This window comes from Microtus pennsylvanicus, chromosome 1, assembly GCF_037038515.1.
Source record: "Microtus pennsylvanicus isolate mMicPen1 chromosome 1, mMicPen1.hap1, whole genome shotgun sequence".
Taxonomy (NCBI): domain Eukaryota; kingdom Metazoa; phylum Chordata; class Mammalia; order Rodentia; family Cricetidae; genus Microtus; species Microtus pennsylvanicus.
Window position 1 is genome coordinate 167,032,193 of NC_134579.1, and position 25,863 is coordinate 167,058,055.

Here is a 25,863-nt window from a genome sequence, read left to right on the forward strand (position 1 = left end):
TTCCAGTGGTAACCCCTGCCAAACCCTTGCTTGTTTTTCATTTCTCCCCTTTCTTCCTGTTGGTGGATAGCTGACTTTGCATGACTGCATCCAAGTACCGGGCTGAAGCAATTGAAGGATTGATGTCCCTGCTGTTCCTTGTTTCAAAGGTGTCAATCTAAAGAGGATGTGGCTGGGCTACATAATTCCCATCATGGCACCAGAATGCAGGGAAAAGGAGCAGATGGGAAGAGGCCAAGGCAAAACAGAGGCCCCTAGGGCCCGCAGTAATCTAGTTCCTCTAACTAGCATTGGCTTCCTTGTGTGCAGAATGAGGACCGTTCCTACTGAGCACAGCGGACACTTCCCAGTTCATTTAAAGTATGTGCTGCTTGAAGGAATTGTATTCCCCACAATGCCAGGCAGAAAGTTCATGTGTACGTGTTGTTTGATAGGCTAGACTGAGCTTATCTTTAAAAGGCATGTAAAGTACTGAGTATAATAATATTCACTCAGCTTCGCTAAAATATGGACGATTCAGCCAGAAAAACAATCTATCAATTAACTCTTTAACCCGAGTGCTCCAGTCGACCTCCCTTGAACTAAGGGAGTAGTAGAATGCTTATATAGCAGCTAATTGACTTATAAATACTTTTGAGGAAAAATTACATTGCCAAAACTTAGAATCACATTACAACACTACTACAAACCAAAATTATTCAATAGCACTTTGTTGTAAGTTTTTAAAAAACCTTATGCTTAGTTTTGAGGAAACAAAATTACAGCAAACACTGGGCCTCAGTAGCCACACCTGAAACTTTCTGACACCGCAGAGCAGTGACTATTTCAGAAGTGTGTCCCTGTGCCCTGCAAGATGCCTGCTGGTGTTTCTGCCTCCGTGTTCTCATTTCATCCTTGCAGAAGCCCTGTGAGGTATGCACTGTTGCGGGATATTCCTTCACACTGTGTGAAGATGTGTCACTGTGATTGGCTTAATAAAGAGCCAACTGACCAATAGCCAGGCAGGAAGAGGTTAGGTGGGACTTCTGGGGACAGAGAGGACCCAGAGAAGAAGAAATGTAGAGTTTCCAGCTGGATGCAGAAGAAGCAGGACATGCAGGAGGAGAGGTAAAAGCCACAAGCCACAACACAGCATGTAGATGAATAGAAATGGGTTCATTTAAGTCATAAGAGTTAGTTAGAAACAAGCCGAAGCTAAGACCCAGTTTTCATGATTAGTAAGTCTCCATGTTGTTTCTTTTTTGAGCTGGCATACCAAAAAAACAAAAACAACCAACTACAATGTACTACTACTCTTCTTTGGCAAAGAAAGGAAGCAGGGGCTGCAGAGGGGGCTCAGCAGTTAAAGAGTGTTCACTGCTCCTGCAGGGAACCCAAACTTCTCCTTCAGTTCCAAGCACCCACATTTGGGCAGCTCACTGATTGGGATTCCCCTCTGCATGCTGTGAATATGTTTTGTTACCATTGGTTAATAAGGAACCTGCTTTGGACCTATGACAGGGCCGGATAGAGTAAGGCAGAAATTCTAAGCAGAGATGGAGGAGAGAAGTAGGCAGAATCAAGGAGATGCCATGTAGCTGCCAAAGGAGAAAGACACCCGCCCTAGAACCTTACTGGTAAACCATTAGCCTTGTGGTAAAATACAAAGTAATAGGAATGGGCTAATTTAAGATGCAAGAGTTACTTAATAAGAAGCCTGAGCTAACAGGCTGAGAAGTGTTTTAATTAATGTTGTAATATGAGTGGCGGGGCTGCGTCCCCAGCACCCTGGCTGCCTGCTAGCTTATGCCCTGAAATAATTACACGGACACTGTATTCTTTTAAACACTGCTTGGCCCATTAACTCTAGCCCTTACAGGCTAATTCTCATATCCCGATCAACCCATCTCTAATAATCTGTGTAGCATCAGTCTTACCGGGAAAGATTCTAGCCTACGTCCATCCTGGGTCTGAGCTTCATGCATCTGCCTCAGAGAGCAGAGCTATCCCGTCTGCCCGGGAGAGGGGAGCATGGCATCTCTGAGCTCACTTCCTCTTCCTCCCAGAATTCTGTTCTGTTTACTCCACCCACCTATATTCTAACCAATAAAATGGGCCAAGGCAGTTTCTTTATTTTTTAACCAATGACCTTCCTCCATCAAATTAATATAGTTTTGTGTGATTATTTTGAGTCTGGGCAGCTGGGAAACAAACAAGCAGCCTCTGCCAACAAAATAGCACCAACGTGAGGCAACTATGTTCACATAAAACCTGAGAGAGCTTAAAAAGGAATTCTAGACACAAAAGAATATGGTAGCCATATTTTTTTTTCAGATGGGGCTCTGTTTACTGGAGGCAAGCAGGGTTGCCACGTCTCCTTTAAGAGAAGTCTTCCTGACTCAGCATTGGCAGCAAAGCTGCACAGCTTCTTTAGGGTAGGGCTTCCTAGCTAGTGCTAGTTTCATGAACAGCTCTGGCTCTTTCAAGAGGCCCAGCACTTAAATGGGGTCTGTGAGCAGCCTGTTACAAACTCCTATGAACCTGGAGTTGGGGCAGTGTACATAAATGTCAGAGGCAGTGAACATGCCTCAGCCATGTTGGACTGGGCAGAGCCAATAGGCAGGGATGCAGAGTTGGTCCTAGCCATGCCAGCTTAGCATTTTTAAAAAAGCACTCCTGGTCAGAAAATAATTTAAGATACGCATGCAATAAAGACAAATTCAGATTAAAAAGACCTCTGAATGGGTGACAGTGTTAGAGAAATGTATATAGGCTTGAGAGAGAGATAGGAAGAGGATTATAGATTTTTATAATATAAAAAAGTATAGACAGTCAGAGATTAAAGGAGTAACGATAATAAAATAAACATTAAACTTATAGAAAAACTAATAGAGTAAGAATAATAGGCCACATAAAGATGAAGTATACACAGAGAGTTTTATTATGCATATTATTGTGTTTTCTGTAAATTTTTTGACTGTGAATGAGCTAAGTACAGAGAGTCATTTTATTGTAGGGGCTGCTAAGCTAAACCAACATAAATGTTTTAAAGGTCTCTTGACTTAAATTTGGGTCTAAGGATATTTTGTTTTAGAAAAGAGGTTCTGCTTCTAGACTAGTATAGTTTGATGGACCAAGATCCTCTGAAAGGTCTCCATAACCCCCCTCAAAAAAATACTTCGCCCAACAAAAAGCAGGAAGCAGTTTGAGAGAACTATGCCTAAATTCCCAAATATTGTCTATAAATGTTTGTTTACATTTAAAGGGGGATGTGATATAGAGATGAATACTCTGTATTTGTATGGATCTTGATCTATATATTTTTAAACACACTGTAAACTGTTCAGAGGTTTTCTTCATCTTTGAATCTATCTCTACTACATATCTCTTTTTCTGACTGCGTGAATCTTTAATTTGCTAAGCAATGGGGCTAGGATTAAAGCCATGACTTTAATGGCTGGATCTCTTCCATTTCTTAGCTTTCTGAGTGTCTAGCCTCATGGTGGAGGTACTGGCTGGAGCCATGTTTATTGCCAGAACTGTATGGAGTTTCAAGGTCCCTGTCACCACCAAGAAGCATGCTGTTATCTATTCATAAACAAACACCATTTAAATATTTGGTGTTGGGACCTCTTAAAAGAGCTGCAAAGTTTTTGCAGCTAAAGCTGAGTCAGGAAGCTTCTCTTAAATGAGGTGCGTTTGCCTCTAGCAAACAGAGCCATTCAAGAAAATGCTGCTACCAAGAAGCCATGCTTAACCATGTCCTTTTGTGTCTAGAATTCCTTCTCAAACTCTGTCAGGTTTTTTTGTGGATGCAGTTGTCCACACTGTCACCATTTGTTGACAGAGGTTTCTGTCCCGCCCAGTCCCGCAGCCATTCCATCTCAAGACACACACAGAGGTCTTACATTAATTATAACTAATTCTTACATCTTAAATTAGCCCATAATTCTTGTTTGTATTAGCCACATGGCTTGGTACCTTTGTCAGTGAGGGATTCTCATCTTGCTTCTCTGCGGTTGGATGACGACTGCAAACTGAGTCTTTCCTCTTCCCAGAATCCTTCTGTTCTCATTGCCCTGCCTCTACTTCCTGCCTGGTCATTTCACCTATACTTCCTGCCTAGCTACTGGCCAATCAGCATTTTACTAAAACAATGCAAGTGACAGAGTACAAGACCATTGTCCCACAGCACATGGTAAAATACGAAATAATAGGAATGGTTAATTTAAGATGTAAGAGTTAATTAATAAGAAGCCTGAGCTAATAGGTCAAGCAGTGCTTTAATTAATAAAGTTTTTGTGTGATTATTTTGGGTCTAGGCAACCGGGAAATGAACAAGTAGCCTCTGCCAACAACTTACAGTCACAGTGGTTTGTGACTCCAGAGGGTCCATTGTCCCTGGCCTTGGAGGGCACCTGCACTTGTGTGCACACACCCACAGTTAGACATGCACACCCATACATAATTAAAAATACTAAATTTCAACTTTTTTTTAAAAAAAAAGAAACTGAAATTCAGAAAACATACATCTCTTGTTCAATGTCTGTGTTTGTGTTTCCACACATTCAACGTGTATGGGAGCAGAATTCAACCTTCTGATCTCAAGCATAAAAATAGGATATTTAGGCCTAACATATACAGGTCCCTGGGTTTGACTTCTAACACAGAAGTCCAGAGAATCCATAAATCCATCTCACAGGCAAGCTACATTTATCAGAGTATTTGTATGACATTTGAATAAATCTATGCCTCAGGAATCCTGGGATCTCGTGTATTCTTCTTCTTCTTCCATACGTCACTCTCAAGAGAGCTGACAGAGAGACCACTTCTAGAACCTCATCACTCTGAGTGGCCATGCATTTTACTAAGCAGGATATTTAAGTGATTCTCTGTTCTACACTCAGAGTAGATGAGAAATAAACTAAATTGCTTGCTGTCATATTGTGCATACAAGCTTCAAATATGGCCACTGACCTGTAGCCATATTCTAGAACTCCACTGGGAAGTCATTCCCTTAATTCCAAGTAAAAATGAGAAAATGATCACTGTGATGTTGGTTTCAGACATGACATTTGACTCTAGAGGCTTTCCACTCTTTTATATTCATGGCTTTTTATTTTAGAGATTCAGTGTGTATGTGTGTCTGTGTGTCTGTCTGTCTGTGTGTCTATCTGTCTGTGTGTTTGTATGTGTGTGTCAGTCTGTGTGTCTGTCTGTGTGTGTTTATGTGTGTGTGTGTATGCGTGTCTGTTTATCTGTGTGCCTGTCTCTATGTATATGTCTGTCTGTGTGTTTGTTTGTATGTGTGTGTCTGTGTGTGTCTATGTGTGTGTGTGTTTATTTGTGTGCCTGTCTCTATGTATATGTCTGTCTGTTTGTTTGTATGTGTGTGTCAGTCTGTGTGTCTGTCTTCGTGTGCTTATGTGCGTCTGTGTCTGTGTGTGACTATGAGCACATGCATGCTAATACTCTTGGAAGTCATAAGAAAGAATCAGATTCCCCTGGAGCCAGAGTTACAGACAGTTGTGAGCTGCCTGACATGGGTGCTGGGAAGCAAACTCCAGTCCTCTAGAAGAGAAGCAAGCACTCATCACTGCTGAGCCATCCCTTCACTCCTTTGCTTTCACAGCAATTTTAATAATTGGCTTGGTCCATAGGCCCTGAGCAGAGTGAGCATAGCAATGTCAACAAGAATCACTGTGTCTAACAGATTCCAGGACTGGCTCCAGCACAGTTTCTAAGTCACACAGTGAGTCTGTTTGTATTGAAGAGTGCTACTAAATATAGACGGCTGCTTCATTTTAGATCTCAGCCCCTGAAAACCAGTAACTGTGCTTCCTTCAGTACTGCCAAACAACCAATCAGCCAGCAGCTTAAAACAGAGACACAAAACATGCCTAGACTGTGTCCACATAGACATGCATGTATGAGAGTTACATTCTGTGACGACATTGTCCTGCTCACCAAACATTCCAGCTGTCTTCTACTATATGGTAAGATCGTACTGCTAGCCTTGGGTGACTCTGGACATGGTTTTGTGTGCAAGAAAGAGATATGTCACTTTCAGGCTGGGTTCCTTTCAACGTATTTATGTGTATGTTTGTATGCCTGTGCATGATGTTTCTATGTATGTATGTATGCCTATGTTTCTGCATATGTACGTATGTATGCCTGCATATGTTTCTATGTATGTATGTATGCCTACATATGTTTCTGTGTATGTATATATGTATGCCTGCATATGTTTCTATGTATGTATGCCTGCATATATTTCTGTGTATGTATGTATGCATGCCTGCATATGATTTTACGTATGTATGTATGTATGCCTGCATATGTTTGTGTGCACTGTGTGCATGCAAGACTTCAGGGAAGCCAAAGAGGGCATCAGAACCCCGAGGACTGAAGTCACTAGTAATTGTGAACTGCCTTGAGACTGCTGGGAACTGAACCCAGGTCCTCAAAGAGTACTTGGTTATTAACTGCTGAGACATCTTTCCAGGCCCCAGGCTGGGCTTTCGATGATGCCAGGCAAGACCCACTAGAGCCCCCATCCCTCTATCAGGTGAATGGAGAGATGGTGGCCGCACTTTCAGCCTGGAGTCCAGAGGAAGGACAATTACAGTACAGGGCAGCACAGCACATACCCATCCAACCCACAAGGGCTATGTGGCCCCTCTGGAAATGAACTTGCAATAGTGTGAGCCCTGAGCCTGGGGTGTTGTTTGTGGCAGCCGCCTGCACTTGACCCCTCCTCCCTGCTACCGCAGGCAAATGGTGCTATGAAACACGGTTTGGTGTCTCTGGAGATGAGCCGCAGATCTGCGTAATTGATTATCTGAAACTAAATGTCATCATCTTGTCAGGGAGAAATCCCTCCACACATAGTTCACTCCGCCCACTATGTTTCAAGCCCTGAATTCAACAGACCCAGGCAAAACTGAAAAGGGAAAGTTATAGTTCTAACCCTCCAAAGAGCCAGCTCTAATTTACTGTCCTGCCAAGGTTCTTCGTCGTAAACAACAGAAACCACTCTAGCTAGTTAAGCAGAAAGGGAATTGATTAAAGATTTATTGGCTTACAGCTACCCAAGGGCGGGAGCACCACTTCAGACATACTAGTGTAGATTGCGCACTAGGTGCAGTGATGCAGTGGACACTAGGGTATCGTGGTGCAGGCCACACTAGGACAGACTGAGTAGAGGAGCCCCGCACCTCCCACATCCCCGTCACCAGATTCCTGTCTGCAGAGCTACTCTGTAATCCTCACGTTATCTGTAAGTTACCATTCAAACTCCCTCACAGTTATGTGTGAGAGGTGACGCTGGGGTCCCGTAAAGGAATATCAGATGCAAAGGGAAACATTTTCTTAGAAAACTAGATAGTTCTGCAAACACAGGATGAGGAGGAGGAAAGGGTACAACCAAAACAAAGGTTGGTACCCACCACGTCTGTGGTAGGGGTCATCTGGATGGCAGGGGTATTCAGGCTTGCTTTAGCTCCTGCTTGGTTTTCCAGAGCCCTCCTGGGTTCTGTAGCTCTTCTTTGTCTTCTCAGACCATTCCAAACAGTCTCTGGTTTTACTAGTTTCAGCTGGGCCTGTCACTCACAATCCCAGAGTCCTAGCTGACGCAGAAGCAGCCTCACACTAAGGAATCCTACAGTAGCCAGTGGAAGCGGAGGCTGTAAAGATGCAGACCAGATGTGCTGAGCAATAATTTGGATGTTTTTTGAAAAGTAACTGCATTAACAACAGCAACAACAGAAAACAATATCATAAGATCATAACAATATCTAGTTTTGGTCTGAGAACCTGAATTGAGGTAATGAGCCAACGATTGCTATTTACTTTTCTACCACAAGTCCTCACAAGTAACGTTTTGCAAAAAGAAAAAAAAATGAAGGGAAGGAGAAAATGAGAGGTGGGGGATAGAAGAACGAATGGAACACAACATATGAATCTTGTGTATTTTTCAACCCATTGGCTGAAAAATCTTGTGCACCAGATGCCAGCTTTCTGCCGAATACTACCTGGAAATAGGATCATAGTGGACAGGGGCTGGGGAGATGGTTCCATGTGTAAAATGCTTGCTATTCAAGCATGAGAACCCGAGTTCATATCCCCACACTCATGCAGAAAGCTGAGCATCACATACAATAATTCCAGCCTAGGGAGCCAGAGACAGAAGGATCCCTGAAGCTTTATGTCCAGGCAGTCTAGCCAATGGATGAACATCAGGTTTAGTAAGAGACCCTGTCTCAAAACTGTGATGGGAGACCAGGGATAGAGAGGTGGCTCAATAGTTAAGAACACTAGCTGCTCTTCTAGAGGACCCAGGTTCAACTTCCAGCACCCACAACCTAGCAATTCACAACTGTCTGTTACCCCAGTTCCAGGGGATCCGATGCCTTTGGCTTTCTCAGGCACCCAGTCTGCAAGTGATGCATATATCCATGCAGGCAAAACACTTATACACAGAAAATAAAAATAAATAAATCTTTATTTTTCAAAAAGGCAAAGCAATAGAGGAAGACATAAGACATCAACTTCTGGTTTCCATATAGGGACACACAACACATACACACTAAAGAATACCATTAACAGGTAAATAATTAAACAATGAAGATAGCTAGAGACATTCATAGCTATATAAACTCTCAGGACATATATAGAGGACAATGTCTAGGTTCAGTAAAAACAAAATCCCTACAATCTCTTTCTAGGTCCCAGGTTCAAGATTTCCAAAATGGGTCAATTGGAATAATATAAAATATGAGAAACAAATAGCCTAAGGGAAAGCTGCAAAAATGATACTGAGTCGTTACGGAGCAGCAAGGGCTCAGCTATTTAGGGTAACTTACTCTAAGCTTGGCTTTCAGGACAGGAGAGAACCTTGTGCTTAGAACAAGTGCTCAAAACTGCCTGATTCTAAGTGGACATCTGGGAGCTAGCCCCAGAGTGGAGCAAGGGGAGCCTTCTGGTGGCCCTTCAGAAAGACAGACAATAGGCTCTGAAACCTGGGGTCTGCTGAACAGCCCCCTCCTCCAAAATGAGGTGACTGAACTCTTCCTCCAACCCAGTAAGAAATCTCCAGCATTTCCTTACTTCTCTTTTGTTTCCCGTCCTGTTTTATTTTAAGTTAGGCCAAAAACAAAAACTGGAGGGTGGTGTTATAAAACCCAAACAGTGATACACTGGTTAAATATATTTTCTTATGAACATCCTCCCCAATATCCACTTCTGGCCCTGGATGATTCAGTAATTCATCTATATCCATTCATTTTCTCAGTGTTAGGGCAAAATAACAACAGAGACAAGTTAACACAAGAAGCATTCATTCACTCTGGCTATGGTTTCAGAGAGTACCATCCACTGTTGATACCATCTGTCATGGGTATCATCCATCACAGACACCATCCATCATCATAGGTACCACCCATCATGAGTACCATCATTCTTGGGTATCATCCTTCGTGGGTACCACCCAATGTGATGAGGAAAGCACAGAGGACGGGATGGAGGAGTTTATGGTGACAGGATCATGAATTTGGACTCTTCACATCTCTGAAGATCAGGAACAGGAAACAGAGAGGAAGGAATGCTAGCTCCCATAGTCTTGGGCATTTGAACTCTTGGTCCCCAGTTGGTGGTTCTCTTTGGGGACATTAAGGAGACAAGGCCTGGCTGAAGGAATTTTATTTCTGAGGCAGGCTTTGAGTGTAAGAAGCCTCACTTCCCTGCACTTTGTTCTCCCTGTTCGGTGCTTACCATAATGGAGGTGGGCTCCCAGCATTCTACTCCGGCCACCGAGACTGCTGCGTTCTCCTCCCCTCTAAGATGGACTCGAACCCTCCAGGACCATAAGCTCAAATAAATTCTTTTTTCTGTAAGTTGTCTTGGCTGTGGTGTTTTAATCACAGCAACAGAAAGATAACTAAGGTACTTGATTTGTCTGTCTTTCTTAGTTCCCAGCCCATGGAACAGTGCCCCCCACATTCAGAGTGGGTCTTCCCACCTCAGAAAATCCTGTGTCAATATGGGTCAGTATTACAGCTATGCCTCCTCCATAACTCGAAATCCAGTCCAGTTTACTTTGAAGGTCAACCATCATCACGTCATCTTTCTTAACAATGACAGTGCAAAGGGACCTTTTCCTTTGTTGTAGATGGTATGGATATGCCATACTGTCACGGAGCTAAGAAGTATTAACTTTTCTTGTCACTTTTTAGGAAAAATACCTGCTCATTTTGCAAGCATTTGGCTCAAGGTTGTAACTTCAAATGCTTTCTGAGGTTATAAAGATAAAAAGAATAGAGAGGATGCTAAGTGGGCTCACACAGGGTACCCCATCTAAAGAAGTTTACATTAGGATATAAGGGGGCTCAGTGCTGGAGCCCACTGGATAACTCACCTAAAACATTTACACGAGGGTATAGGTGGGGCTCAGTAATAGAGCACTTGCCTATAATGTATGAGTTCTGAGTTCAGTTCCCACTACCAGAAAAAAAAAAAGCTGTGATTCAAAATCATTGGCTAGATTTACCTCCTGAGTAACTAACAGCCTCGCTTGCTATTAGTTTAAATTACATATGCCCCTAGATTGCAAGGCTTCTAAAATTCAATTTTCCTTCAATCACTTGAGTAGGATAAAAATGCTTGTTGGAGAGCAAATTTCCCCATCCTCCTTTTCCAGAAACCTCCACAGGACACTGATGGGTCCACTGTGACATATCTAGAGGACCCAGGTGCTGTTTGAAAAAGATGCTTATCACTGCTGGCAGATTGCTATGCTGAGACTTGTCTCATGGTAAATGAAGCAGGCTCCTGTTACTTCCCCTGTATAGCAGAACAAAGAGTCCAACTTCTCAGAAACAGGCCTGTAAGGCTATCATTGCACAGATGGAAAAACTCAAGGGCCCTCCACCCTTGACAGTCTCCCGTTTAACTATGAGGCCCTGATCCTCTTCACAGACTGAAAAAGGAAATCCAATTCTATTTGAGAAAACTGGCAGGTCATTTTTCTCCTTAGAGAAAATGGACCGCACAAATTATACCCAAAAACCTAATATCTCCACCACTGGCTGTTGAGAAACAATAGAGCCTCCATTAGCAGCCCTCAGCCCACAGAACACTCTCCAAGAAACTAACTGCAGGATTTGGGTGGAAGCAGAGCCCTGGTCCCCACTGAAGGCACATCAAAACTGTAATAAAACCCTGCTTTTTTGGAATGAAACTAAGCAACTGCTATTTCACACCCACATTCTGCTGGAACCCATTCAAATCCTCTCCGCCAACCTTGTTTCAAATGAAAATGTTCAGTTTCCTGGGGAGTGGGAGAGGGCTGATTCATGCTGCTCCCTGTACGTCAGAAGTATGGGCACATATGCAAAACCAAAAGGGCTGGATATGACTGCTGAGTTCGAAGATTGTCACCATCAAAAGAGTTGGTGCTTACCCCCCATCTGTCATCTGTCCTCATCTCCCAGGGCTTGAGGATTGGAAGTCCTGATGAGCAAGAGGACGTCAAATTTAGAGCTAGTTCTATACAGCGTGGTAAAGGGAATACAGGAAGAGGGAGCGATTACAGGAGAAACATGCCTTCTCTTGGTGCCACAGGCAACTCAACCCACCCATCAAGGAATCTGAGAACAATAAAGCTCTTTAGGTGAATGCGTAAACAGGGGAGAACCCACACACACTTCCCCATCTTCTTGCTGACAGCTACAGAATTAGAAAACTAAGATGACAAGAAATAAGCCCACATTTGCCATATGGTTTTTCAGAAGAGGAAACAGTACCCCCCCCTACACACACACACACACACACACACACACACACACACACACACACACACACACAGTCCTCCAAAGGATCTGTAACTCACCAGCCAAGACGGCAGCACATTGCTGGGTTCTGTAGCCCAGTGACTCAGAAGTCACTTTGCTTGCCAGAATATTAAATGTCAAGTGACATCGCTCTGAAAAGACATTTCTCCTGGAAGCCTGGTCCTGAGTGAAGTTCTCCTGAACAAGCAAGGCTTAGATGTTAAAAAGATGCCTCCTTGTAGATTGGCTGCCAACCTATAAGGGGTACCATATACACCCAAGAGTACATAAGAAGTTTACATCACAGAAACCACATATAATCCTCTGTAAATAAATTTCCCCGAGAACTTCACCCACGAGAATCATAAGAAAGCAACAACAGAATCCAGAAACACGCAGGAAACAGAAAGCAGAGAAAGGGGCATCAGAGACGTTTTGATAAAGGCGCACTGTGCAAAGTTGAGAGGTTGCAAGCACTGATGAGATGCTCGGAGTCTGTAACTCACAGAAATAGGCAGGTTCCAAGATTACCACAATCAAAAGGGGCGGTGCTTACCCACCCCTCCCATCCATCCTCACCTCCCAGTGCTCTAATGCTAGAACTCCTGGTGTGCAAGAGGACTTCTATATGGTTCTACAGTCTGGTAAAGTGGGTACAGGAAGAGGGAGCAAATTACAGGAAGACTATGCCATCTCTCTGTGTCTCTGTCTGTCTGTCTCTCTCGATTGTTTCCTTTAAAAGTAGCGTAAGCTCTGATTAAGGTGACAATATAATTGCTGAATGTTTACACCTCTTGCTCCTGCAAAGAAAGCTCGGTGGCAAGAAACACTCTGCAACCCTATGAGTATTCCATGCAGGCTCTCACCACCCAGAAAGCTGCCCACAGAACAGAATGTGCTCTCCTTTAACCAACATGGAAGTTGCCCAGAGACAAACTGTTAATCAGTATTTTCAAGCAATTAAATTAAAATAGTAAAAATAAAACATAAAAGTTCAACAGGTAACTTCCAAACTCAATTTTAGTTTATCAATGGTGCATTCACTTTGAATTATACTGTGTCTTGTAATGCTCAAAAGGAATAAGGTTTATCCCCAAAGGGGTGTAAGATGGTGAACTCTGTTACCAGAAGTGATGTGGGATGCCCTTCTGTATGCTGTGAATATGTTTTATTATCATTGGTTAATAAAGAAGCTTCTTTGGCCTTTGGCAGGGAAGAATACAGCAAGGCGGGAAAGCCAAACTGAATACAAGGAAAAAGAACAAAAAGAGTTTGAGAGATGCCAATAGCTGTCAGAGAAGCAAGATGTGAAGTAACAAGCTATGAGCCTTGTGGTAAAATATAGAACAATAGAAATGGATCAATTTAAGTTGTAAGAGCTAGTTAATAATAATCCTGAGCTAATAGACCAACAGTTTGTAATTAATATTAAGCCTCTGAGTGGTTATTCAGGAACTGGCAGGTGGGAGAGAAACCTCTAGTTACACAGAAGTCAGAAAACAAATAATTGGCCTTTCCAGTTTTGAGGACAATTTTAACTCAGCTGTAAAAGACTAGCAAAGTGAAATAAATCCAGAATCCTGCCTAGGAAGCAGGCAAGATGAGATATATATTCTTAAAATAAGTAAATGACCATGGAGAAGATAATTTAAGGACAATGATTCCATAGGAGGCTAAGAACTTAATATGTACCACAGTGATAAGTCTACTTCTTATATCATTTAACCAATGACATTTATTTAGAATCACCCTTGAGAAACAAGATGTAACGGTATTCATTTTTCATATGTTAGTGTCTCTGGAGTTTCCCAGTGTCACTGTGGGTAATTAAATCCCTCCCACTTGAGAACACTTCCACCTGAGATGGCTTCTCAGGTCTTGACATGAACACAGCAACTCAATCTCACAGAAGGCATTGCTGTTGTCACTGCAGACTGCAGAGAGATCAGCATGGAAATAGCAGTAGATTCTAGATGAACCTTGACCTGAATGGTCATGGATAGAAATGACCCTTGACCTGAATGTTTGTAGTAGGAAAGAACAGAAGATTGGCAAATGGACCACACAGAACAGGACTCGGGGTATGGAAAAGGAAGGCAAGCAAGCTATGATAAATTGATAACAATAAAGCTATTGATAACAATAAAGGCTGTTATATTGTGTTTATATTGTGCTAGACACTATGCTAACATTTTCTTTCTGATTTAGTTATAATGACTGGACGCCGGCGCTCAGACCCCTATCCCGTGAGCCACACTCACCCCCAGCTGACCTCACACAATCTTATAGCTGTCGTACCACTTGCATGCAATGATCCCAAATGACTAATTCAGCCTGGACACTGCCTCCAGTGTTTGACTATTTGACATTTCCAACTGACTATCTAAAGGATATTTGAAGCTGTCTGGAGTCGGGACCTCCTTTCTATAGTCCACCAAAGGCAAACGGAATCCACTTGCTTCTCCATGTGCCTTCCAAACACAGCCAATGTCCTCCTCTTCTTGACACCCCCACATCTACTTCCCGCCTCCATTTCCAGAATGGGTCTCTGCTCCAGCCTCCTATAGGGCATAGAGGTGAACCCCATTACACACACACACACACACACACACACACATCCAGTGACCTGAGTCTATGCATTCCAAACCTTGACACTGTAAAACAGGCTCTAGTCACCAACAACTATGGAGACAAAACCTTGGGATTCCTTGAACAACAGACAACCGGCATGGAGAAAGGTTCCGAAAAGGAAAGGAGTATCAAAGACAGGGTGTTTCAGGACATCCGCAGAGGGACAAAGGAAGCCAGGCTCTTCAAAAACATCGTCCCAGCTCCAAATGCCCCCTTTGTTCTTTTTCTGATCTTCCTTCACAGGTTCAAGGCCTGCATCACATAGAACTCCTTTGCTGGGCCCCCAACCACTTAGAATTCAGTTTGTGCTCACAGCATTTGACCCCACATCTAGTGGAAGCCCCTGACAAGAGTTGTGAATGCTTAACGCGGCAACCCAGGAACTGCATGGGCAGCGTGAGAAGGGAGTGGATCTTTTAGAGTAAGCCTCGCTAAGTAAGTCTTTCTAGGAGGCACATTTTAGAGACAGAAAACAGATTTGTGCTTCTCGCAGAAGATAACAGGGTAGCCTATTGAGTAACTACAGCCGTGTGGGAAGACGGAGGGCAAGGCACGTAGAGGAAGTGGGGGAAGGAAAGCCCTGAAAGAATGGGGGAGGGTATTAGAATTGGAGAGGGGGCAGCAGAACCAAGGGGGGGGGGTTGGAGCAGATTGGTAGAAGTGGGGGCGGGCAGATGTCATCAAGAAAAAGAAATGACTCTAGCCAGCACATCCAGCGTTGCTTCAGAGGATGCGGCCCGAAGCAGGAGTGATGGGCGATGGGCATAAGCGTCTGGCAAGCTCCAGCATTCAGTTCCCAGTCTTTCCACTCTTAAGTACCACATAAATGATGAGCTCCCAAAAGAAGGTGGGAAGTTCAGGCTTCAACAACCAGAGCTTAAAACTGACCTACTCGATGAAGCTTGAGGCAGGAAGTTAACGAGGCAAGGAAGAGAGAGCCTAGCCAGCGATGCAAGACAAACCTAGGTTTGACCCTGGAGGGTCTAATTATTTTTCCACTAAGTGGTGCTGGGGCCTTGTCTTCTCACCCTGTGCCAGTCCCAATCCCTGGTGGGAACGCAGCTGGAGGGCAGAGCCTCACTCTCACCTAGACCTGGTGGAAGGGCCATTCACAGAATCTACCCATCCGGTTTGTCCAGGCCTGGGTGGGAAAACACAAGGGTATCCATGCTTCCTTTGCTTTCCCTTACTGCTACGCAGCACCCCCTCCCTCACTGGGACGGGTATGGTTGCTGGGTGCTCTGTTCCTGGAAGGAGACCTGCCAAACTGGGCGCTTAGCAGTGGTTGGGTGTGGATGGACTCTGCTCAATTCCACTTCAGTCAATGGGGCCATTGAACAGACTAAAAAGGAAGTGGAAGAGTCTCTAGGGCCCAGTGGGGAGGTCCACTGGCCTGCTCCAAAGGCTCCCCAGCGCCGTCAGGGTGCCAGCTCAACACCAAAGTCCAGGTCTGCACCGTTTGCAACTGACCTTCCTGCGGGAAAGCCCGCGTGGGACGCAACAGCTCAGCTCAGGCGTTGGGTTCCCGCCACTCCGGGGCAGTGCTCGGCGCCCGCTGCGCACGTAGGTCACCTGCCTCCTTCTGGCGCCGCGCGGAGGGTCGGGTGCTGGCAGCAGGTGCGGCCGGGGCAGCTCCGGGGGAACACGGAGACCCGGGAGTCCGGAACCCGCCCGGTGCAACTCCATGCAGAGCCGCAGGCCCAGCAGCAGGGCAGCACCGAGCAGCCACCGGGGCAGGACTCCGCAGCCGCGCCCGGGAGGCCTGGCTGTGGCCATGACCGGGACCCCCGCCTCAGGCTGCAATCTGGGTCCCACCCTCAGCTCCGGGACGCCAGCACAGAAGCGTCCCCACTGGCCCCGGGCTGCCAACTGTGGCAACTCCCCAGCGGGCCGGGTGTCGGCCCGCCTTCCACTCTGTCACAGAGGAGGCCCGGGCCGTAACCTTATCCTGCCCAGCAGGAAGAGCGACGGGCGGAGGGCTAGGCACGCACCCTGGGGACAGCTACAGAGAGACAGCAAGGACACGTTCCTGGGGTGCTGGGCTCTGGTTTCATTTGCTAGTGTTACTATTAGACACAGAGGAGGGGGAAAGGTGAGCTGCCAGGTTTTGCACCAAAGAAAAAGTTCTATCAAGCGGTTTGGTGCCATTAAGCTTGATATAAAAATAAAGCATACTTATGCTCGGGTCTATAACTTCTCTCCCTCAAGGAAGGAGGGGGGGAGAGAGGATAGCACTCCATGCAGAAGAATCAAATTAGAATTATTCCGTTTCTAAATTCTGCCCGAAGCCAATCCGTGCTTTCTCTGTGTGTTATGAAATGTGTGGGGGAGAAAGGAAGGGGAAAGCCAGCTGAGACATCTGACAGCCGGGGAAGAGGGAACAGAAGTTACCGTGGCATGATGGAAATCAAATTAATTTAGCTACACACACACACACACACACACACACACACACACACACACTTCCCCGCTGCCTGGCAGAAAGGCAGAAGGACAAATTTGTCTCTGGGCAAAAATGCTCCCCAGCTGGTACTGCCATCATCACCTTGACCTCAATGCTCACAGTTAGAAGCCCAGGGTTGATGTTCCACTTTCAATTGTTAGGGTTCTTTTCCTCCACCTGTGTGGGGGTGAGTTTGATTTCTAGACTTACATTTGGGTTCTTTTGGGTCCTTTGCTTTTTTAAACTATGCTCAGGTACACACACACGCACACACACACATGCATGTATATAGTTCCCATGTTGCTCTGCAGGCCGTCTCTGTTGTCTGTTCTCTCCCCCAGCCTGCAACATAGACAACAGAGACCTAGTATGAAGTCTGCTCCCACCCCTGCCCCATTTGAATTTTGGGATTTTTCCATAGGGCGCTCTGCTCTCTGAAATGCCTATCCATTTTTAGCTGAAGACTTAATTTATTCTTTGTCACAGAGCACTTAACTTGTTTTCCTCCAGCCACAGAACTTCGCAACCCAATCTTGACCATTCCCTGGCCAATCCAGTCCTCAGGCTCCTGAAGGTTTCATTATGCTTGAAGACATACACACATGATTGGAAGATAGACAGATGGATACATAGATAGACAGATAGATAGATAGATAGATAGATAGATAGATAGATAGATAGATAGATAGATAGATAGATAGGATAGATGGATGGATGGATGGATGGATGGATGGATGGATGGATGGATGGATAGATAGATAGATAGATAGATAGATAGATAGATAGATAGATAGATAGATAGATAGATAGATAGATAGATAGATAGGCAGGCAAACAACCGAACAGATATCCACTTGCTTACCTCCAGGGAACTTTCAGATAAAGTCTATTTTAAGGAATATAAACAAATACCATTTTATTCACACAAACTGTAAGAGACAGTCTCACATCCTGTAATTATTTACATGAACTGAGTTTGAATCACAACCTTCTCATTGAGCGACAGGAGACATTAAATAAAGAATTTGGCTTGTCTGAGCTTCTGCTTCCTGTGGGGAGACAGACCTATATTGAAGGTTACAAACATCACATAACTATTATATATTCCGTGCCTGAGTAATACCTAGCCCTCGGTATTTATTTATCATTTACCAATAAAGAAAATTCTGGATATTGTTATAAAACAGTATGCATTTTTTAAAAATGGAAAATACAAGAAAAGACAAGGTGATGTATAAACACCATTGACTTGAGGTTTATAAATATCTTCTCTTGACTTAGGAACTCCAAATTATATAATAAAAATACATTCTTTATATGTATGAAAACACCATCTGACACCCGTTGTTATGTATAACCAGCATATGCTAAGTATTATGGTTGGTTTTAATGTCATCTTGCCACAGATTAGAATCACTTCGGCAGGGAGCCTCACCTGAAGAACTCTGATTGTCTCCATTGATGTGGAATGGCCCACCCAGACTGTGGGTGACACCTTTGGGTAGTGGCCCAGATTCAATGACAGTATTTCAGAATGCATGATTTCCCACCTTTTGCTTCCTTGACCTTCCTCTGAGTTGATCTACCCTGCTGTGCTCCCAGGGCAGAGGGACTGATTTCTCCATCACAGCAGAACCAGCACTCCCAAGCTTTCGCTGTGGAATAAGGACAGTGCTCTCCAGGGACTTCGCAAGCCTCCAACATCAGGCTGGTACTATTGAGGTCCCTGCCCTGGGGACTGGGTAACTACACTGTCAGCCTGAGACTGCCATCTGGAGCTACTCCCACTGTTAAGGCACCCAGCCTCAAGAACCGAATACTGGGTTCTCAGAGTCTCAGATGTGACTTGACTACATTATTTTAAAGCTTGCTTGATAATGTATTTATACACTTGGTTCCGTTCCCGTAGAGAACCCGACTAAAACACCAGCACTTTCAAGAACACGTAAGACTCACGATCCTGAGGCTGGGGCTGTAGCTCAATGGAAGAGCGTTTGCCTAGAACATGCAAACCCTGTGCTCCATCCCCAGACTCAAGATTCTACAAACGCTCTTTAACGAGTTATATACTTACACAGCACTATTTAAAACAACGTGTATAGTGTTCGCTAAACACGGTTCAGCAATGTCTGCTGTGGATTTCACTAGAAGTAGTTTAGTTTAGTGTTTTTTTTTTCTGAGCAGTTAATACAATGTCTGCATATTGCGTAAAGTAAAGAAGCAATCTTCTCAAGATCACAGCGCCACTAACACATGCCCTCTGCAAGTTTCTCTACAGAGAGGATTCAGGAAGATGCCCCTCTATTACTAGAATGGGGTATTTAATAAGTTGGGAGGAGAACACAGCAAAGGCATGGATACACTCAGAACAGTATAGCCCTTGAAGAAAATGGGCAAGATGATCTCATATTTCCCTTCTCTCATTTTATGCTTAGTTAGAGGAAGCTGTTAGTTCTTTCCCGGCTGCTCAGACCCCTGAAATAATCACACAGAAATCTGTATTAATTACAATACTGTTTGGCCAATAGCTTAAGAGTATTGCTAGGTAGCTCTTATATCCTAAATTAACTCATTTCTATTATTTTATATTGTACCACAAGGCTCATGGCCTATCAACAAGGTTCCAGCTGGCGGCTTGCATCTTTTTCCTCTGGCAGCTCCGTGGCTTCTCCCTGACTCCACCTACTCTCTCCCTATATATCTCTTCCAGCCTGGCTAAATTCTGTTAAGCCGTTGACCAAAAGTAGCTCCTTTATTAACCAATAAAAGCAACACATATACAGAAGGATTTCCCACATTGTTTTCCCCTTTTTGTTAAAAAAAAAAGGAAGGTTTTAACTTTAACATAGTAAAATTGCATATAACAAAGCAGGTATCAAGCAAGAATTAGTTACAATATTCATATCTACTTTATTTTTTATCATAACTAAGGAAAACTATAACTGTAACTATTCTTCAACTCCATCAAAGATTCCAGAAGGATATAATATTACCTAAGTAAACAGAAAGTACATTGTAAGCAACTTCCAAAACTCTAGAATTGATAGAGACATCTTGCTCCCTGGATAGTCACCCGAAGTTGTTTTGTAACATTGGGGCATCCATCTTTAGCCTACAGGCCCATAGTATCTTGCAGACTTTTCCATGAAACAGGAAATTTCAAAGATAGTTCTATCAATATTGGCAGTTTGTCAGTCACTTTCTTCTGTGTCCTGCAGCATATCTGGCAGACTCTTTCATGAAGCAGGAACCCCAAAGGATAATCTTACCTTTAGACAAGTTCAGCAGTCAATTCTCTGTGGGTCCTACATGTCCAGTTCATTCAGCATAACAACAAGCAGTCCAGACAAGAACAGGTTTTTTTTTCCCCAAATGGCTAACAAACTCCATACGGAGCCTCTTCAGTGCCCATCATCCTCTTGAAGTAGATTGGTGCTGCCAGAAGCAGATGAGTCTCATTGTCATGGAAAGACTTAAGTTATTAAAACATTTTAAATGCTGTATTCTGAAGGTTTCTGAAAGAATTGAAGAATACCTATCTAACTGAAATATATCTCTATATATCTAGAAAACCTAACATGACTAGAAGCTTGACTATTATAGATGACTATCTATTAACCTATATATCTTAATTATACATTACATTTATAAATGAGCTGCACAAACACAACACCTTAATCAAGACCAGAAATATACATATAACAAAACTGACCTAAAATTTACATCAATAAACCAGGATCCAGACCAATGTAACATATCCATCTCTATATCATATCCCCCTTTAAACATAAACAAACATTAATAAACAATCATTTATGGAATTTTGGTGTAGTTCTCTCCAAACTACTTCTTGCTTTTCATTGGGCAAATTATTTTCTTATGGGGGGTTTTCATGGAGACCTTTCAGATGGTTGGTCCATCAAACCACATTAGTCTGGAAGGACTCCACAGGTTCTCACCTTCAGTGAAAATACAAGCAGAACCTCTTTTCCAAAGCAACTTATCCTTAGACCCAAATTTTGAAGTCAAAATACCTTTAAAGTATATATGTTGGTTTAGCTTAGCAGCCCATACAATGAAATGTCTCTCTGTACTTAGCTCATTTACAGTAAAAAATTCAAAGAAGACACATCTTTATGTGGCTTATTTTTTTTATTCCTTTAATCTATGATTGTCTGTACTCTGTCTCTTTGAAGACTTTATTTTTTAAAATCATTTACTTCTTTTTTATAACTATCTATATTCTTTTTCTTCTCTCTTCCAAGCCTACATACATTTATCCAAGACCCTGACACATTTAGAGTTCTTTTTCATCTGAATCTGTCTTTATTGTGTAATTGCAATTCTTTTCTGATCAGGACCACTTTTTTTTTTAATGCTAAGCAGGACTGATTAGGACCAGCTCCTCCATCCTGCTTGCTTGCTTGGCTTAGTCTAACATGGTGGAGGCATGTTCGCTGTCTCTGAGAGCCATGCACATTGCCCCATTTTAGGCAAACAGTGGGTCTATGTTGCCATTATGGAAGCTGTAGCACTCTGCTCACAAATCTCATTCAAGTGCTCAGCCTCCTGAAAGAGCTAGAGTTCATGCTGGCAGCATGGACCAGGAAGCCGCCTTTTTGAGGCCCTGCCTTTTTTTTCTGCAACCACTAAATCAGAAATACCTCTCTTAAAGGAGCTGTGGCACACTGCCAGCAAACAGAGCCCATCTGGGAAAAAAAAACCACAGCTATAATTTGTTTTTTTGTGTGTCTAGAGTTTCTTTCCAAGCCTTCTCAGGTTTTATGTGGATTTAGTTAGAACACATTGGTGTGCTAATCTGTAGTAGGAGACCTCTTCTTCATTCCCAGCTGCCAAGACCATGAAATAATCACTCAGAAACTATATTATTTGCGATAGTGTTTGGCCAATAACTTAAGCATACTTCTAGCTAGTGTCTATATCTTAAACTAACCCATTTCCATTATTTTATATTTTACCATGAGGCTTGTGGCCTACCAGCAAGGTTCCAGTACATCTGTCTCCATCAGCAGTTACATGGCTTCTCTTAGACTCTGTCTTCTTTCTCCCAGCATTCAGTTTAGTTTTCCCACCTAGCTCTATTCTGCTAAGTCACTGGCAGCTTAATTCATTAACCAATAAAAGCAGCACATATACAGAAGGACTTATCACACTAATGCCATTATGGGGGGAATCTTCCAAATTATGTGTGATGTATAAATACACGTTTCCTTTATATTTGGCAACCATGTTTATGTGTTAATTACTAATCAAAAGTCCTATGGTACATATGTAACATCATTAATTTTCTAGGCAGAAATCTCCCACTTTTAACTTCCACACAATATTTCCCTGTGTTGTGAATGATAATGAAACCGTTCATTGGTAAGCTGGAGACACCACTGTCATAGCTGACAAGAGATCTTTCATTCATGACCTTTGCTTATCTCAAAGTTGACCTGGTCAAGGTTGTCCCTGGATATCTCAAATATGCAGATGACTGTTAGCCATTGTGTCGTAGGTTTGTTAATTAGATGTGGGTATCAGCAAAACACAACAGTAACCTTTTTCAGGTCATAAACTATATTCTCTATGGGGTTTTAGCCAATAAAATGAATGAAAAAGTTTGTATTGCTGATCTCCAAAACTATGTATTTTAATTCATATATGCATTACACACACACACACACACACACACACACACACACACACACAGGAGTGCAGTGATTTCCAGCCAGGGGTAACTTTATCATACAAAGACACACTTGTCTATGTCTAAAGCACTTTTGACTATTGCAGCTGGTATGGGAAGATAATGCTAGCACCTAATAGGGTAAAAATCCGGATGCCACTAAACATTCTCCATTGGAAAAGACAACCTTCCACAGAAAAGAATGTTCCAGCACAAGATGTCAGGAGAGCTGACTATGAGAAACCACACTGTCATGATAGATGCTGATATCGAAATTTTAAGTTACTGACATGCCAAGGAGAAAAGAGAGACCAACAGAAACCATCCTTGCCTTTGTAGAGGGGCTATGCCTGCTCTACCACAAAAAGCACCCGCGCTGAACCACAGAAATTAGATTTTCAAGAGGAAAATAGCTGGAGTGTTGGCATCAACATCTTCCTCCAACTGCTGTCATCTTTTCTCCACATGTACACTGTGAGAAATATATACAAGCCAAAGAAGATGCAAGCTGTCATTTCCTATTCAGAGGTGCGTATCCTGACAGACTTCCCTGTTTACCAAAGGGAAGCCATGTACTTCCTACTGTGATCTTCTTTTGTAACATAGTATTTATATTATTACATACCCAAATTATTATATATATCCAAAGAAGACAAAACCACCACCTTGTAAATAATACATATAAGATTTGCTTTAAAAATAATCCCATGGAGCGAGGTAGGGGGTGAATTGGGGTATAAAACTGTAAGTTGATCATTGTTAAAGCTGGGTAAAGAACTCACAGTTCTTTATCACTGTGTTTGTTTAAAGTTATGTGCAACAAATGTTTTAAATTGTGAGATATTAGCTACATCTCTCAAAAACAAAATTGACAGTTCATATTTATAACACATTAGAGGATTTGGATGGCTCTATTGTCAGTACAGTAAAGAAGACTGAGACATCTGTACTCTCATAGTTCCTATATGGGGAGACCAAGAGTGTCTAAATTTACAGTATAGTCCAGATGCCCGTCACCCACAGAAGACCTGTTCCAAAACCCTGCCATGAATACTCAAACTGGATAGACCCAAGCTCTATACAAACACTGCTGACGCACAACCGTCAGTCTGATTACTGAGACATCACCATGACTGGTGAGAGAGTATTCAGGAAAACAATGACCAATTCATTATGCCACCAAAACAGCATGTAACTGACAACTTATGAAGTGGTTACTTCTGGAATTTTCCACTAAGTATTTTCCCACCTACACTGTCTTCAGGAAACTGAAACTGTGGAATCAAAAGTCAGGTAAGGGAGGGATAGTGTGTTTATCTAGCAAGAATACCTAACACAATGCAGTCAGTGCAAGTCGATTCATCAGCTTTCACACTGGACATTAGGTCTCGAAAGCTGGTTAAAACACATCTCTGTATTTTGTGTCTTTTGACCTGCTTCTCCCCACTTTCTTTTCTCTCTTCTTCCACTAATAGTAACCATTATTTCCTTATCTGTGTACTTGAACTCTGCTGTAGTAAAAATCATGTAGCATTTTTATGACTGCCTGTGGCTTTTTTCACTTAGCATAATGTCATCTGGACCGTCTATGCTGTGGAAAAATAACAGAATCTCATCCTTTATTAAGGGCAATATCATCCCATCTGATCAATACGTTACATTTTCTTTATACATGTTTGTTGGTGGGCATTTATGTTCCTTGGCTATTGTGAACAATACAGCAGAAAACATGGAGATAAAGTATCTTTTCAAGGTGGTGCTTTTGTCTTCTTTAGCTATATACCCAGAAGAGGGGTTGAGGTTAGTAAATTTCTGCTTTTAATTTCTGCAAAAGTTTTTGCCATAGTTTTCTGGTGTTCAAAGTCTTTCTATATATGTATTGTTTTTATTGGTTAATGAATAAAGCTGCTTTGGCCTACAAAAGGGCAGAAGAGAGTAAGGCAGGAATTCCAAGCAGATAGAGGAGGGGAAAAAAGCAGAATCAGAGGGACGCTATGTAGCCGCCAAAGGATACAGACGCCCCAGGAACCTTCCCAGAAAACTATGAGCCTTGTGGTAAAATACAAAATAATAGAAATGGGTTAATTCAAGATGTAATAGCTAGTTAATAAGAAGCCTGAGCTAATAGGCCAAGCAATGTTGTTATTAATATAGTTTCTGTATAATTATTTCCGGGTCTGGGCTGCCAAGAAGTGAACAAGCAGTCTCCACCTACAGTTTCCATAGTCAGTGTACCAGTCTATAATCTCACCAGCAGTAGCCTGAGATTCCCACATCATTGCCTACAGTTGTTATCAACAGACTTAATCTCTTTTCATCTTTTAACAGCATCTTTGTGGATTACATAGCAGTTTTTAATGTGCCTTCTGGGCTTAGTTATTGCAATATCATTTTAATGGCTAGAAGTACCATGATTTATCTATTCTTCTATTGTTGTGGAAGTTTTATTATTTTCAAGTTTCTACATTTTAAGACAACACAATGGTGAATACTTTTGCAGCTAAATCTGAAGAATTGGATATAGAGTATGAGAAAAAGAAGTCAAGAATGATTCCAAGGTTTTTCTTGAGTAACTATAAGAATGAAGTTTCCGTTGACTGAAAAGGGAAAGACTCTTGAGGAAGAAAACCAAGAGGTTGATTATACAGTTTGGAAAGCCTATCTATAAATTAAAGTGCAGAAGCAGAGTAAAAAGCAGTTGGATTTGAAATTAAAATTCCTAGAAGCAGTAACATGACTTTACACCATCAGCATAGAGCAGAAAGAAGGTAAGATGTTTTTGAGAATTTAGCTCTGATATTCACCAATTAAAAGGCAGAAACATAAGGAGAGTTCAATCTAGGCCCTGAGATAGATAAGCAATATGATAAGAAAATATGGGTCCCAGAAGCCACTGTCTTAGCTACTTTTCTATTGCTGTCATAAGACACCATGACCAAGGCAACTTATAAACGGAAGAGTCCATTGAGGGCTTACAGTTTCAGAGGGTTAAAGTCTATGGCCATGATGGCGGGGAGCATGGCATTGGTCAGTAACTGAGCGCTTACATCTTGATCCACAAGCACAAGGCAGAGATAACTGGGGTTGACATGGACTTTTGAAACCTCAAAACCTGCCCAGAGTGACACAAAGCGGAAAATGTACTTGTAGAGTGAAGAAGCTGAGGGGTCTATTAGGAGGTAGACGGAAAACTGCCCACGAGAATTAACAGTGTGATGTCTTTTCCTTTGTCTTCCCAAGCCAGAGTAAAAGCTCCATGGACTCAAGAACTTTATCTATTTTAGTTATTT

General features: G+C 42.7%; 1 protein-coding gene across 2 annotated transcripts in view; it reads right to left on the reverse strand.

Annotated features, from left to right (window-relative positions):
* The window catches only part of Mettl24 (methyltransferase like 24), a 126,882-nt gene extending 110,525 nt beyond the window's left edge, over positions 1 to 16,357 (reverse strand). For both annotated transcript variants that reach the window (XR_012907423.1, XM_075945028.1), the window contains exon 1: positions 15,909 to 16,357. Coding sequence is in view for 1 of the 2 variants with exons in the window: in XM_075945028.1 (XP_075801143.1) it covers positions 15,909 to 16,214 (306 nt within the window). In the remaining variant the exon portion in view is untranslated. The remainder of the gene's footprint in view (positions 1 to 15,908) is intronic.
* Positions 16,358 to 25,863: the final 9,506 nt, after the last annotated feature.